Source organism: Anas platyrhynchos, chromosome 29, assembly GCF_047663525.1.
Source record: "Anas platyrhynchos isolate ZD024472 breed Pekin duck chromosome 29, IASCAAS_PekinDuck_T2T, whole genome shotgun sequence".
Taxonomy (NCBI): domain Eukaryota; kingdom Metazoa; phylum Chordata; class Aves; order Anseriformes; family Anatidae; genus Anas; species Anas platyrhynchos.
In genome coordinates this window covers 1095184-1109020 of record NC_092615.1, presented here as the reverse complement: position 1 = coordinate 1109020, position 13837 = coordinate 1095184, and the positions used below count along the sequence as shown (strand labels likewise).

At 67.8% G+C, this 13837-nt stretch overlaps 2 protein-coding genes across 3 annotated transcripts; both read right to left on the bottom strand.

Moving 5' to 3' along the window:
* Positions 1-446: 446 nt before the first annotated feature.
* Positions 447-2846, bottom strand: B3GNT3 (UDP-GlcNAc:betaGal beta-1,3-N-acetylglucosaminyltransferase 3). Its single transcript, XM_038172878.2, has 2 exons — positions 2758-2846; positions 447-1819 (listed from the first exon to the last, which is right to left on the bottom strand). Exons 1-2 carry the CDS (start codon positions 2782-2784, stop codon positions 689-691), a joined length of 1158 nt encoding a protein of 385 aa, XP_038028806.2. The 5' UTR covers positions 2785-2846; the 3' UTR covers positions 447-688.
* Positions 2847-3057: 211 nt separating this feature from the next.
* Positions 3058-10798, bottom strand: FCHO1 (FCH and mu domain containing endocytic adaptor 1). Of its 2 annotated transcripts, XM_072029226.1 has the most exons (26): positions 10642-10798; positions 10458-10532; positions 10217-10358; positions 9970-10122; positions 9766-9870; positions 9341-9439; positions 9151-9247; positions 8991-9035; positions 8795-8867; positions 8044-8065; positions 7878-7932; positions 7586-7773; positions 7475-7499; positions 7330-7383; positions 7192-7234; positions 7017-7099; positions 6339-6914; positions 5806-5918; positions 5602-5707; positions 5403-5514; positions 5107-5262; positions 4598-4730; positions 4298-4497; positions 4077-4141; positions 3787-3951; positions 3058-3343 (listed from the first exon to the last, which is right to left on the bottom strand). In XM_072029226.1, the coding sequence occupies exons 1-26, from the start codon at positions 10692-10694 to the stop codon at positions 3321-3323; spliced, it is 2961 nt and encodes a 986-aa protein (XP_071885327.1). In that variant the 5' UTR covers positions 10695-10798; the 3' UTR covers positions 3058-3320. The 2 variants fall into 2 exon arrangements, with proteins under 2 accessions (XP_071885327.1, XP_071885328.1); XM_072029227.1 differs by lacking the exons at positions 5602-5707; positions 5806-5918.
* Positions 10799-13837: the final 3039 nt, after the last annotated feature.

The following is a 13837-nucleotide window of genomic DNA, read 5'->3' as shown; positions in this document are numbered from 1 at the left end:
GGCACCACCGCGGGCTGGCACGGGGGTGGCTGCGCCCACGGCACCGCCGCTTATATCCCCTCCCACGGCCCTGAGCCAAAAACACGTGCGTGGCGCAGCCATCTGTGGCTCAGCACGGCTCGGCACGGGCTGTTCCCGGGGCTGAGCACCCCACCAGGGCCAGGGCTGCCCCCCCCGAGGTTATCGCCGACCTTGCAGCCGCAGCGGTTCTGGGAACGGAGCAGGGAGCTCAGGGACATCGGGGCTGTGCTCGCCCTCCATGGTGAGCAGACACCCCCTCGCCTGCCCCTCATCCCCTGTAAGTGCTCAGCCTGCTGGGGACCCCTACCCCAAGCCCATGCGCCCCCCAAGCTGACCCCGTCCTACCCATACCCCCCCCGCCAGCCTCGCCGGCGCAATGGGGCACGTGTTTCCCCTGCCCTAGGAAGGCACCAGACCCTGCGCCCTCGTTTCCAAAATTTGCTCCTTTATTCTCCCACGGGTTCTTTGGAGCTCACCTGGCCAAAACAGGGCAGGTTTTGGGGCAAAACCAGGCAGAATCCAGCCAGGAGCAGGATGAGCCCCGGTGGCACTCGGCACCGCCTTGGGCCAGCCCCACATCAGCGTTCCTCGGACCCCTCTCTCAGGGCGGTGGCATCGAGCAGCAGCAGCACCATCACGTCCTGGTGCCCCCCGGACACCGAGCACCCTAGAAGAAGCTCACCTTCCTCCCGCAGCTCAGCTGGGGCTCGTGGATGGCCTGCCACATGGCCGCTGTCTCGTAGGCCACGAAGCGGTGCACCACCAGCAGCTCCCGGTAGTAGCAGGGGTCGAAGGCGTCGCTGTTGCGGGGGGCGTAGATGCCCCAGATCCGGACGCCGTCGTGGGGAGCCGGGCGCAACCCCGCCTGCTCCAGGCACATGCCCAGGTAGGCGTCATCGATGGGGACCAGCTCGATGCTTTGGGACTCGCGGTGGATGACGCGGGCGGTGTAGCCGGACATGAGCATCCCGCCACCGCTGCAGTAGGGCGGGTACCTCTCCGAGGGAATCACCTGCTTGGGCACGTAGTATTTGCTGCCCTTATCCCGGATGGGCCCCGTGTTGATTAGGACGGAGCCCACCATCAGGTGCTGGCTGCCCCGGGAGGTCTTCATGAAGCGCACCACGTTGTCCGTGTTGACGAAGACGTCGTCGTCCCCGTTGAAGACGAAGTGGACGCCGGGGCAGTGCTCCTCCAGCCAGGCGTGGAAGAGCACCTGCTTGAGCGTCAGGTTGAAGAAGGTGTCCCTGAAATCCCACTGCAGCACGTCCCGGTGCTCCCGCTGCTCCAGGTGCAGCAGCCAACCGAGCTTCCTGGCGTCGCGGGCGTTGGGGGACACCCCCAGGAGGAAAACCCTGCGGATGTGCGCCCCTTCGAAGGTCCTCTGCTGCCCCCACGTCCTGCGGATCACCTCCCGCCGCTCGTAGTTGGCCGGCGAGGACTTGATGGCCAGGAGCAGGGAGATGCTGGAGGAGCCCCGGGGCCCCCCGCACTTGCCGGGGACGTCGAGGAGCTGGCGGAAGGAGCGGCAGTGCCGGTACCTCATGAAGTCCTTGATGTGCTGGGGCAGCTCCTCGAAGCCGGAGATGTTGTGCACCGAGCTGTTGGCCACGCAGGGGGCGGCGGTGGGCAGGGAGGGGGCCGGGGGGAGGCTGGGGGCCGGAGGGGTTGCGGTGGGGCTGGGGGGGACGGTGCCGAACCCCAAGCGTTTGGCGGGGTCCAGCAGGAAGCAGAGCCCCAGGGCCCCGATGGCCACCAAGCCCAGCTTCTCCATCCTGCAGCACCGCTGGGGAAGGGTCTGCAAGAGACAGGGAGCGGGGCTCGGGGGGGAGGACGGCTGCCCCCACAGCCCCTGCTGCCCCCTCCACGATGCCCACGGGTTCCCCACCGGGGCCGAGTGCCCCGTGGCTGGGAAGGGACCCGGGGGCTCCCCGGTGCCGATGATGACGGCGGAGGCTGAAGGCTCCCTGCGTGTTCCCAGCCCCGTGGAGCCCTTTGTGGGCTCCTGGGGGGGGACTTCAGGGTGTCCCCGTGTCCCCACCACCCTCCCAGAGCCCACACTGGCACCCCAGGGCCCTGCAGACTGGGGCAACGTCTCCACCCCCTCCAGTGTCTCCGGGAAGAGGAGGAGGCTCAGGCGCTGTGTCCCTCTCCACCCTGCCAGCCACGTAGCAGGATAATTCAGCTTTTCTCTTCCTCTTCACCTTGTTTTATGCCTTTTTGGTCTCAAGTCCACTTCCTCCTCTGTGCCAAGACAAAAGGGATCCCGCCCGGGGAGAGGCAGCCTGCCCTCGCTCCATGCCTAGGGCACAGCAGCCTTGGCCAAGGTCTTGGGCACTGGTCCCAGCCGGGGGACACGGGCTCGCTGCCCCAAGGGCCGGGCACGGCCGGGAGCCACACTGGCAGCGGGCAGGGGGGTACCCAAAGGAGTCCCCCCCAGCTGGAGGTGGTGGTGGGGTGGGCTCGGTTACACGAAGCCCACCCGGGGCTTGCTGCGAGCAGCGCTGGCCCCCAGGGACAAAGCACGGGGGCAGGGGGGCAGCACGGGGACCCCAAGGCACCAAGGGGACCCCAAGGCACCAAGGGGACACCGGGTGCTTCTCCCCCACCCCACACAACCTGGGTGCCAGGGGCAGGATCCGGCCAGCCCCATCCCGGCACCCAGTTCGGACCCCCCCCCAGGGCACCTCAAAGAGCTGCGAGTCCCCCCCAAAACCCCCCTAAGCCCCCCGGTACCTTCCCACAGAGCCAGCCCTGAGCCATCCTGGTGCCTCCCGGGAGCGTTAGGGTGCAAACACCCCGTTGGCAGCGATCCTCCCCCTGCCCGGTGCCACCCTCCCTGTCTGCCCGCCCGCCGCAGGTGGGGCAGCAGCACCCATGGGTGCAGGAGGAAGCTCGGCCTCAGCTCTCCCCCCCCCACCCAGCGCTGGAGCCCCCAAGAAGAGGGGCTCAGGACCCCAGCCCCGTCCCCGAGGAGCAGCCCGGGGGCTCCGGGGATGGGCGATGCCGTGGCGTGGCACAGGTAAGAGCCAGGGATTAGAAAATAAAGTGTTTAATAAAAGAGCAGCTCCTGCTCCCTTCACAGCACGGGGGGGGGGGGCGGCAGGGTCCATCCGCCGGGCAGCAGGAGACGACGCGGGTACAGCCATGGGGGGGGGGGAGGAGGAAGAAGAGGAGGAAGAGGAGGAAGAAGAGGGGGGCACCCCCTCCCCGCCAGCCTCCATCCAGTGTTTTGAGTTCACACAACCAAGGGGGGAGCCCCTGGGGGGGGGGGCTCGGAGGCTCCAGTGGGAGGCAGCTCAGGACCCCGCCAGGTAGATCCCTGCAGGGAGAGGCAGTGAGGGGGGAGGATGCAAGGATGGGGGGGGCACGAACCCACCAGGGGGCACCTGCCTGAGAAGGGGGGGGGGGGACGGAGCTCAGGGGGGCAGGGAGGGGACTTTGGGCACCCTGGGGAAGGGACCCCGTGCACCCCGGGGCTGTAGGGGATGGGGAAGAGACCCCATGCACCTTGGGGCTGTTGGGGACAGGGAAGGGACCCTGTAGGGAACAGGGAAGGGATCCCGTGCACCCTAGGACAATAGGGTACAAGGAAGGGACCCCGTGCACCCCAGGACTATAGGGGATGAGGAAATGACCCCATGCACCTCGGGGCTATAGGGGACAGGGAAGGGACCCCGTGCACCCTATGGGGCGGGGAAGGGACCCCCCCTACATGCAAGACAAGGCAAGGAACCCGTGCTTATGGGGTCCGGGCGGCCGTACCCGTAGCAAACCTCTTCTTGACCAGCGACATGCGGTAACCGGCGCTCGCCAGCTCCACCTCGACGCCCGACAGCGTGCTGCCCTCGCTGCTGAACTGGGCCGCCACGGGACTGGGCTTACTGGGCCCGCACAGGGGCTCCCAGCTGGCCGAGAGCCGGCCGCTGCCTGGGGGGGGGACAGAGCAGGAGGTGGGGGACCTGACCCCATGCCCACAAAGGGGGGGACGAGATTGGGGCAGCCCAGCAAGGGGCTGGATCCAGACCCCGTAAGCAGGGGGGGCGCAGCCTCACCTCCCTGCCCCGGCGCACCGGGGACGTCCAGCAGCTTCCAGAGCAGCCTCTTCTCCTCCAGGTTCCTGCCGGGACACGGCCCCGAGTCCCCGACCACCCCGCTCCATCCCCACCACGTCCCCACAGCCCCCACCACCCCCACCCACATCCCAACCCCAGCGTCCTCCCCACCCTGTGGTTAGCAGGGGGGTTCCCTGTGTCCCCCCCCCCAAACCCCTTACCAGCTGGCAGCCGGCTGCAGCCGCACGTTGGTGACGGGCTCGTCCAGGGGCAGCAGGACGTGGACGTTGGCGAGGGGCACGGGCAGGGCGAGGGCGCCGGCGTTGTAGCCGTAATCCACGCTGACCCGCGTGGCGCCCGGCGAGCAGTCCCAGCGCACGCACAGCCGCAGCGGTGCCGAGCTGGGACCCAGCCTCGAGAACTATTTGGGACAAAACAGGGGTCGAGGGGGGGTCAGGAAGGGTGGCGGGACCCAGCCGTCGGGGTGCTGGATCGCCCGGTTTGCCCCCCGTTGGGCTGACCTGGTACTTGAGCAGGGCCACGTTGTAGTAGGACGCGGCCGGGCTCTGCTCCGCCTGCTTCTGCAGGTGCCCCGTGAGCGCGGCCATGTTCAGCCAGAAGTCCTTGGTGCTGGGGTCGCTCTGCGAGGGGTCGCTGCGGGGACGGGGGTTTCGGCAGCCAGAAGTATGGGGACGCCACCGCCTCCCCGCCCCGGGGATGTGGCCACCCCAAAAACCCAGCGCCCCCGTGGCGCGCGGCACCCCACGTGCCCAAACACCAGCGCCCCGCTGCTGCGCCCCCCAGTTATTGGGGGTACCCAGGACCTCCCGATGAACCAGGCACCCCCCCCGTACCCCAAAACCAGCTCCGGATCACCACATTCACCCCCCTCCAGGCTGCCTGCTGCGCCCCCAGCGCCCCGAGCACCCCAGCACCCCCTCCCCAGCACCGCACCCCGTGCGCCCGCCCTCCCCCAAAATCCATCCCCATCCCGGTGCCACGGTGCCACCGCGTCCCCGCGTCCCCACACCTGTAGAGCAGCTCGGCGTTGGGCAGGAACTGCTCGATGGCGCCGGTGTTGAGCAGGCGGAAGCTGAGCACGGGGGGGGCCATGCCCCCGCTGAAGACGCGGACGATGCCGGCGGGGAAGGACATGGTGAGCTCGCCCGTCACCTTCACCAGGCAGCTGCCGGGGGGGGGGCAGGAGGGGAGCAGAGGTTGGCCACAGCGGCACGGGGAGGTGGGGGGCGCTGACCCCGGGGAAAAAATAGGGAGGAAAGGGGGGGTGAGGTGGAGGGGGGGGGTCCCATCCTGGTGCCCCCGTACCTGTCGGCATCGCGCCCCTTGAAGTAGGCGTGCACGTACTCGGTGAAGGCGGTGGCCACGGGGAGCGCGTCCTGCGAGCCCAGCACCACGGGGCTGGGGCCCCGCGATATCCCTGGGGGGGGGGCAGACCCCATCATCAGCACCCGGGGGGGGGTCCCTTTCCCCTTCCCTTTTTCAATAGGGACCCCCCCGGACCCACCGAGCGCCGGCTGGCAGACGGCGAAGAAGCCGCGCTCGCCCAGGCTGGCGGGCGCCGAGTGCGAGGGGCCAGAGCTCCACGAGGGCGAGGGGCTGAGCGAGCGCGACTGCGGGCACAGGGGGGGTCAGGGGGGGGCCATGGGGGGGTCAGGAAGGTCCTGCCCCCCCCCCCGAACCCTGCTTTCCCCCCCAGTTCCCCACGCACCAGGTCGGTGTTGCTGCCCGCAGCCGGGCCGGCCGCCGGCCGCTTCGTCCGGGAACGCCGGGGGGGGGCCACCAGCGGCACCTCGCGGGGGGCGGCGGCGGCGGGGCGGGGGTCTGGGGGGCACAAAGGGGGTGAGGGGGGGGTAGAGGCAGCCATGGGGGGGGGGTCATGGGGGGGAGCAGCAGTGAAGGGAGTTTGGGAGGGCTCAGCCCCAGCTCTCGGGGATGAGTTGGGGGGGGCAGAGCTAAGGGTGACTGGGGGGGGGGGCAGAGATTGGGATAATTTGGGGGGGCAGAGTTTAGGATAATTTGGGGATGGAACCAAGGATGATTTGGGGATGGAGCTAAGGGTGATTTGGGGGGGTCAGAGATCAGGATAATTGGGGGGGCAGAGATCAGGATCTTTTTTTTTGGGGGGGCAGAGATCAGGATAATTTGGGGACATAATTAAGGATGATTTGGGGGGGGCAGAGACCAGGATAATTTTGGGGGGGCACAGCTAAGGGTGAAGCTCCCTTGGAGCCCCTCACTCACCTGGCTCAGGCTGCAGCGGGGGGGCCCCCGGCGTGTCCCCCTCGGGCCCCCCCGTCCCCGACCCCTGGCAGCTCCACGGGGAGGGGCTGGAGGACTCCCCCCCGCTGGGGGGGGCCGGGGAGGAGGAGGAGGAGGAGGCCGAGTTGGAGGAAGGTCGGGGCTGGGGGGGCCGATCCCCGGGGGGGCTGCGGGGTCGCAGCCAGGGCGGGGGCTCCCCGAAAGGGTCGGGAGAAGGGGGCTGGGGGGGGGCCGTGCCACGGGGTCGTCCCCGGGGTGCCGTGACCCCCCCCCCGCCGTCCTCCCCCCAGAGCCCCTCGGCCCCGGGGCCGCTGAAGACGGCGAAGCCGGGCAGTTCGGGCAGGCGCCCCCCGGGGCTGCGGGGTCGCGGCGGGGCGGGGGGGTCCGGTTGAGCCCCCCGCTTGGGTTGGGGGGGGCTTTGGGGAGTCCACGGCCTCGAGTCCGGGGAGGGGACGGGAGCGGGGTGCGAGGGGGAGTCCAAGCCCGAGTCCTCCACGTTCTCCGGGGAGGAAGAGGAGAAGGGCGACGAGGAGGAAGTCAGGACGTAGGCGCGGGGGGCTGCGGGAAGACCCCCGTGTCAGGGCGTTGTGGGGGGGGGACACACACACAACACACACAGATCCCACAATTTTGGGACCCCCCCATACCCCAAAACCTCACCCGGGAAATCCTCCGCCTCGAAGGCTGACTCCAGGGGGGGCCCAAAGAGCGCGGCGGGGGGCACCGAATCCGGCAGGGCTTTGCTGGGGGGGGGCACAAGGGGGGGGCTCAGGACCTGGAGGGGGGGGCTCAGGGACCCCCCAGCCTCCCCCCCAGTGCCCCCCCAACCCCATACCTGGTCATCTGTGCCACCGGGCGCCCCCTCCCTGTGCTGTCACCTGCATGGAGAGGGGGCGCATTTGGGGACCCGGAGCTACCCCCCCATTTCTGTGTGCCCCCCCCACAACCCCCAACCCCCCCGGCACGGCCTCACCTGCCACCAGCGTCCCCTCGGGGTCAGCAGCAGAGTTCGGGGCCGCCACGTGCCCTGGGGACGGGGACGGGCAGCGTTAGGGGACACGGGGACGGGGGACACGGAGCCCACCCGGACCCCACAACCCCGGGGGGGGGACACTTACGGGATGACTGCCGCCTGACGGTGCCCTGCAAGACACGGGGTGGGGGGGTTAATCCTGCTGTAACCCCCCTTCCCCTCCACCGTGTCCCCCCCCAAACCCCATAAGCCTCACCCCGATGCCGGGGGGCAGGATGAGGTTGCCCACGGTGGCTTTGAGCTGCTCCACGGTGGCCTCCTCGGCGCCGCCGCCGCCGGCCCCCCGGGGCTGCACGGGTTTGATGTGGACGTAAAATTTGCGGGGTTCGTCCTCGTCGTAGTCCGAGTCGCTGGAGGAGCAGCCGTGGTTCTCCTGAGCCTCGCTTGAGCCCCCCCCCAGCAGTCAAGGCAACAACCCCCAGCTCGGGCACCCCAAAAATCCTAAATCCCACCCCAAAAACCCCGCAGCGCACACGGCACAAGGATATCGTGGGGAAGGTCGGGGCGCACGCTGAATCCGTCCTCGTCCACCTCCGGGCAGGCCTGTGGGGTATGGGGGGGTTCAGGGGGGGGGGGTCGCTTCCCAGTCCTCCCAGTCCTCCCAGTATGGCACGGGTGGGGGAAGGAGCGGGCGCTGCTCCTCGGGCCACTCACCGCGTCGGCGTCTGGGGACTCCCTGGGGAGATGGTGGCAGAGTTAGACCCCAAAGGGGGATTGGGGGGGTGGGATGGGATTATATGGGATGGGGTTATATGGGATACAGGGGATGGGGTTATATGGGATATAGGGGGTGGAATGGGACAGGATGGAGAGGATGGGATGGGATGGGATTATATGGGATGGGATTATATGGGAAACAGGGGGTGGAATGGGACAGGATGGAGGGGACGGGGATGGCATGGGATTATATGGGATACAGGGGATGGGATGGGATTATATGGGATACAGGAGGTAGAACGGGACAGGATGGAGAGGATGGGATGGGAGGGGACGGGATAGGATGATATGGGATATGGGGGACAGGATGGGATGATACAGGATGAGACAGGATAGGATGGGATGGGATGGGACAGGACGGGATTATATGGGATGGAATGGGATGGGACAGAGGGGATGATACGGGATACAGGGGATGGGATGGGATTATATGGGATGGGATGCAGGGGATGATATCAGGTACAGGGGATGGGATGGGACAAGATATAGGGAATGGGATGGGATGGAAGGGGTGAGATGGGATGGGATGATATGGGATAGGATGGGATGGGATGGGATACAGGGGATTGGGACGGAGGAGATGGGACGAGACGGGATATGGGATGGGACAAGATGGGATATGGGATGGGACAGGATGGGATGCTATAGGATGGGATAAAGGGGACGGGACGGGACGGGGACGTCTCACCCAGCATCACGCTCCCTCTCCTTGCGGCTCAGCCCAGGGATGCGGAAGGCTTTGCTGCGGCTCCTTTTGGGCCCTGGGGGGGCACAGAGCAGTGAGCAGCCCCCCCCCGGGGACCCCTCCCCTCACCACCCCCCACCCCCTCCCCACACCAACCACCCCCCCGGCGTGGGGCTGAGCAGGGGGCAGACGTACTTGCCTTCCTGCGCTGGAGCCAGCCGGTACTCGTCGAAATCCAGCACCCCTGCGAGCAAAAAGGGGGGGTCACAACAGCACCGGGGGGGGGCCGTGAGCGAGGGGGGGGGCTCAGCACTGTCATAGGAGGTGGGGACCCCCCCGGGTTGCTGCCACGAGCTCACCTGGTCGCTCTCTCCCCGTGCCCTTGCTCTCGGCGAACCTCCGCAGCAGCATCTCGGTGCCGATGTTCTCCACGTTCTGCTTGAACTCCTCGTGCACCTGGGGACGAGCGGCGGTGGCACGGGGCAGGGGGGGGGACATTGGGTGACAAAATAGAGGGGGGGGGACACCACAAGGGGCTGGGGGCCTCACCTGCCCGATCTGGACGTGGGTGTCCTCCACCGAGTGCGAGTAGGAGCCGATGAGACCCTTCATGTGGCGCAGGTGGGCTTCCTCCACCTCCTGGAAGCGCTGCGGGGAAAAGGGGGCAACGATGTCCCCAAGATGTCCCCAAGGACACCTGGCGTGTCCCTGGGGGGGGGTTGGAAAGTCCCCAAGGAGCTGGCGTGTCCCCAAACAGGTGCCCTCAACCGGGGTGCCACCTCCCCAAGTGCCACCACCCCGATGGATGCGCGCCCGGCCGCTTGGGCGCACGGCTGGGGACCGGCGCGTCCCCAGGGCTGGGTGACCCCGGGGTGGGGGACACATCCCCAGGGACACGTCCCCCGAGGACGGGACCCCCCCGAGGACACGTCCCCGAGGACGGGACCCCCCTGGGGGGTGTGGGGGGGCCGCACCATGGCCGAATCCAGCATCCTCTGCTCGAAGTCGGCGCGGGCGGCGTTGTACTTGTCCACGGCACGCCGCAGCGCCTCGCCCGCCTTCCTCGACTTCAGCTCCGCCTGGGGGCGAAACGGGGGGGTGTCAGCGAGGGGGGGGGCACAGGAGATGAGTTTTTTAATTAATTTTTTAATTTTTTTTGGGGGGTGGGGGGGCGTCACCTTGTCCAGCTCCTTCTGGCTGGTGCCCTCCTTGCGCAGCCGCTCGTACTCCTGGCACTTGCTGTGGTAGCTCTCCTTGGATTTGGGCAGCAGCTGGGCCACCCCGTGCAGGAGCTGCACGGCCTCCAGCGTGCCCGCAGCCTCCTCTTTTGACTTGGGGGGGGCCAAAAATTAAATAAAATAACCCCTAGGGTTTCATGGGGGGGTTGTTTTTTTTTTTTTGGGGGGGGGGGGGGGGGTTTGGCACCTTCTTGTGCACCCGGCCCTGCTCCTCTCCGTAGCGCGCGATCTCCTTGATGAGGTCGTGGAGCTTCTTCATCAGCTCCAGGTGGCACAGGGCCAGCTTGTCCGAGGAGATGCGGAACACCTCCCAGAGCGGCGCGAATGTCCTGGGGGGGGGGCCAAAAAAAAAATAAAAAAATAGGGGTTCAATAGGGCCCCCCCACCCCAAAAAAAAAAGCCCTTCTCCGCCCGGTGCGCGCGCTCACCCCAGCTGCGTGCCGTTGGTGGCCATCTTCGACAGCTTCACCATGGCCTTGGCGTAGTTCTCCTCGATGGCAGCCCTACGGGGGGGGGTTATTAATTTTTTTTTGGAGGGGGGGGCACCTTGGGACCCCCCCCAAGCAGTTTGTTGGGGTCCTGGGTGTGTGTCCCCCCCCCCCTCTCCGGCACCTCTCGCGCACGAAGTCGGCCAGCTCCTTGGTGGCGATCTGCGCGTGCTTCATGTTGTGGTAGAGCACGTCGAAGCCGTGGTTCTTTTCGCCCTGGGGGGGGCAAAAAAAAATAAAAACGCACCCCCACCCCCCAAAAAAAAATATGCACCCCCCCCCAAAAAAAAAAAAAAAAAAAGCACCCCCAGTTTGAGTGGGGGGGGGGTCAAGGAGCTGTGCCGCGGGTGGGCGAGCGCTGGGTGGGATTTGCTGGCAGGCTCTCAAATTAGCACTGGGGGGTGGTGTGGGAAGTGCCCCCCCCCCCAGCACGGTGGGCGACCCCCCCCCCCCGCGGGGAAATTGATGGACGGCGGCAACGAGGGGGGCGGACGAGGAACAGCGCGGCACCGGCGGCTTCCTCCGGGGCCGGCATTGCGGATGGGTGGGGGAACCCACGGGTGCGGGGCAGGTCACTGGGTAGGTGGTGGGGAAAGAGCAGGGGCAGAAGAGCGGGGGGAGACTGAATTGGGGGGTCAGGGCTTACCAGAGTGTTGGTGGAAGCAGTCAGATTTGGAGGCGAGGGTAGTGCGGCACCCAGCACCCTGGGGGGACGGAGGCTGGGGGTTCGGGGGGGGGTCCCACGTGCCCCCCCCATAATTTGTTCCCATGGGTGCTGTGGCCATGGGATCCTGGGGGGGGGCACTGCTGGGGCTGACACCGGACTCCGGCAGCCCCATAAATAAATGAGAGCGGGGGCTGCTGCGAGCGCCCCGCCACCCCGACCCCCCCCTAAAACACCCCCCCCCCCACCAAGAATACCCCCCCAGCAACAACCCCCCCCAAATACCCCCTCAAAAATACCACCCCCTCCTTTAAACAAACCCACCCCCCAAAAAAGGCACAGCCCCCCCCCAAAAAAAAACCGCAGAGCCCCCCCAAAAACCCACCCCTCCTCCAAGAGGTGCCCCCCAAGGTGGGAAGGACCCCAGGGGTCTCGGGATGTGGGGGGCAGCACCTCAGTCCCCTCCAGCCCGCCCCAGGCTCGGAGCGCAAACAGGAAACCGGCGGCGTGGGGGGCACGGCGCCGGGGCCCCCCCTGGTACCTGTGCCACGGGGGGGGGGGCTCAAAGGGGGGGGGGAATTTTTTAATTTTTTTTTTTGGGGGGGGGCAGGAGGACCTCTAGGGGGGTGGGGGGGTTGAGTGATGGGGGGGGGGTGAATGGGGGCGGGGGCAAAGGGGGGCACGGGGGAGGGGGGCAAGGGGGCACAAGGGGACGCGCCCCCCCCCGGGAAAAAAATTAATTTATTATAATTAAAGGGAATAAGAATAAAAGGCGGCACCTGCGGGGGGGGGCTGCGAAAATTGGGGGGGGCGTAAATGGGGGGAGGTGGTAATTGGGGGCGTAAATTGGGGGGTAAAATCACCATGGGGGCTGCGATGAGGGGCGGCGACGGGGGAGGGGCGGGGACGGGGGGCGGTGAGAACGAGGGGGATGTCGCGATAAGGGGGGTTGCGATAGCGGAGGGGGAGTCGCTATAAATTTAGGGGGGGGGGGCACTGACCTGCGGGGGGCCGCGGCCGCCCCCGCCCCGCTCCGGGGCCGCTCCTTGCGCCGGGGCCGGGACCGCGCCGAAAGGGGAGGGGGCGGAGGGGGCGAGGCCATGCCCCCTCCCCGCCGACGCCCTGCATCCTGATCGGCTGCCTGGAGCAGCGGTTACCGCAGCCGGCGGCCGCCGCTTCTGATTGGCCGAACCCTCCGCGGCTCCGCGAAGGGGGCGGGGCCCAGATTCCCGATATTTAAAGGGACGCGGCGCGGCGGGGAGGGCGCGGAGCCCCCCCCCCCCCAACGGGACGCGGCAGCCCGATGCTGCTCTCCCCCCCGGCCCCCCCCAACCTCCCGTGCCCCCCCCCGCCTCCCATTGCCCCCCAGCCCCCCCCCCGCCCCTGCTCCCACCTGTGCTCCCTCCCCCCATTCACCCAGCCCCTCTGGGTGCCCCCCCCCCCCAAAAAAAAAATTTGCCCCCCCAGCCTTGACCTCCTCCGGGCCCACCCCCTCCCGCGCCACCCGGCGCCCCCCCCCCCCGCCCCAGCTCACGCCCGGCACCGGCTGACACCGGGCACAGCTGCGGGGGGGGTCACGGGGGGGGGGTCAGGGCTGGGGGGGGGCAATTTTTTTTTTTGGGGGGGGGGGGGGGTTGAATGGGGAGGGTTTGGGGGGGGCAGCATCACCCCCAGGCACCAAAGACCCCCCCCCAGGGACTGGGGGACCCCCCCCCCCAAAGCACCCAGCCCAGCCCCCCCCCCCCCATCTCATTGGCGGGGTCTCCCCTCCCACCCCCATCGCCCCCCCCCTCCCATCTGAGCTCCCCCCCCCCCCCCATCGTGGGCTGGGGGCGGCGGTGCCGGGCGCGGTTTCCATGGCAACGCCGCATCCAGCCCTGCCCCCCCCCCGCAGCCCCCCCCCACCCGAAGCCACCCCCACCATGCGGCCCCCAGCTTCCCCCCTCCTGCTACCCCCATCCCGTTTGCAGCCCCCAGCCCCCCCCACAGCCCCCCAACCCCATCCTAGAGCCCCCCCCAAAACCTGCAGCCCCCCCCATTTCGCAGCCCCCCCCCACCCGCAACCCCCATCCCATTTTGCAGCCCCCATCCCATCCCTTAGCCCCCCCCCAAACCCAGCCCCCTAATCACAGCCCCCTACCCCCAAACCCCAGCCCCCTATCCCACCCGACCCCCCCCAAACAGAGCCCCCACCCCCACCCCAAATCCCCCCAATCCCATAGCCCCTCCAAACTGTAGCTCCCCCAGATCCAGTGCCCCCACCCCCAACCCATAGCCCCCCCAACCCAATGCCCCCCAACCCCCACAGCCCCCCCAATCTGCAGCCCCCCTCCCACCCCCCCCTACATCCCCCCAATCCCCCCCCAACCCCTTACCCCCCCACCCCAAATCCCCCCCCCAGACCAGGCCTGAGGGTGAATCTCTCAAATGCTTCCAATAAATCCACCAAAAACAGGATGGGGGGCGGGACCCCCCCGGGCCCAAGAATCCACCCCAAGTATCCTAAAGGGCCCCCCCACCCCACCCACATTCTGAGAGAAAAAAAACCCGGGGGGGGTACCCTGCAGAAACACACCCCCACGGCGTGGGTGTTTTTCTTTTTTTTTTTAGGTTTTCTTTTTTTTTTTTTTAAGTTTCTTTTTTTTTTTTGATTTCT

Bases quoted from the DNA above. Each gene is read 5' to 3' on its own strand.
- B3GNT3 (XM_038172878.2), bottom strand. From the start codon at position 2,784: ATGGCTCAGGGCTGGCTCTGTGGGAAG. The intron at 1,820-2,757 runs GTACCGGGGGGC...TGTCTCTTGCAG, and splicing joins AGGGCTGGCTCTGTGGGAAG to ACCCTTCCCCAGCGGTGCTG.
- FCHO1 (XM_072029226.1), bottom strand. From the start codon at position 10,694: ATGAAGCACGCGCAGATCGCCACCAAGGAGCTGGCCGACTTCGTGCGC. The intron at 10,359-10,457 runs GTGAGCGCGCGC...CCCCCCCCCCAG, and splicing joins ACCAACGGCACGCAGCTGGG to GACATTCGCGCCGCTCTGGG. The intron at 8,066-8,794 runs GTGAGACGTCCC...CCATCTCCCCAG, and splicing joins GAGAGGGAGCGTGATGCTGG to GGAGTCCCCAGACGCCGACG.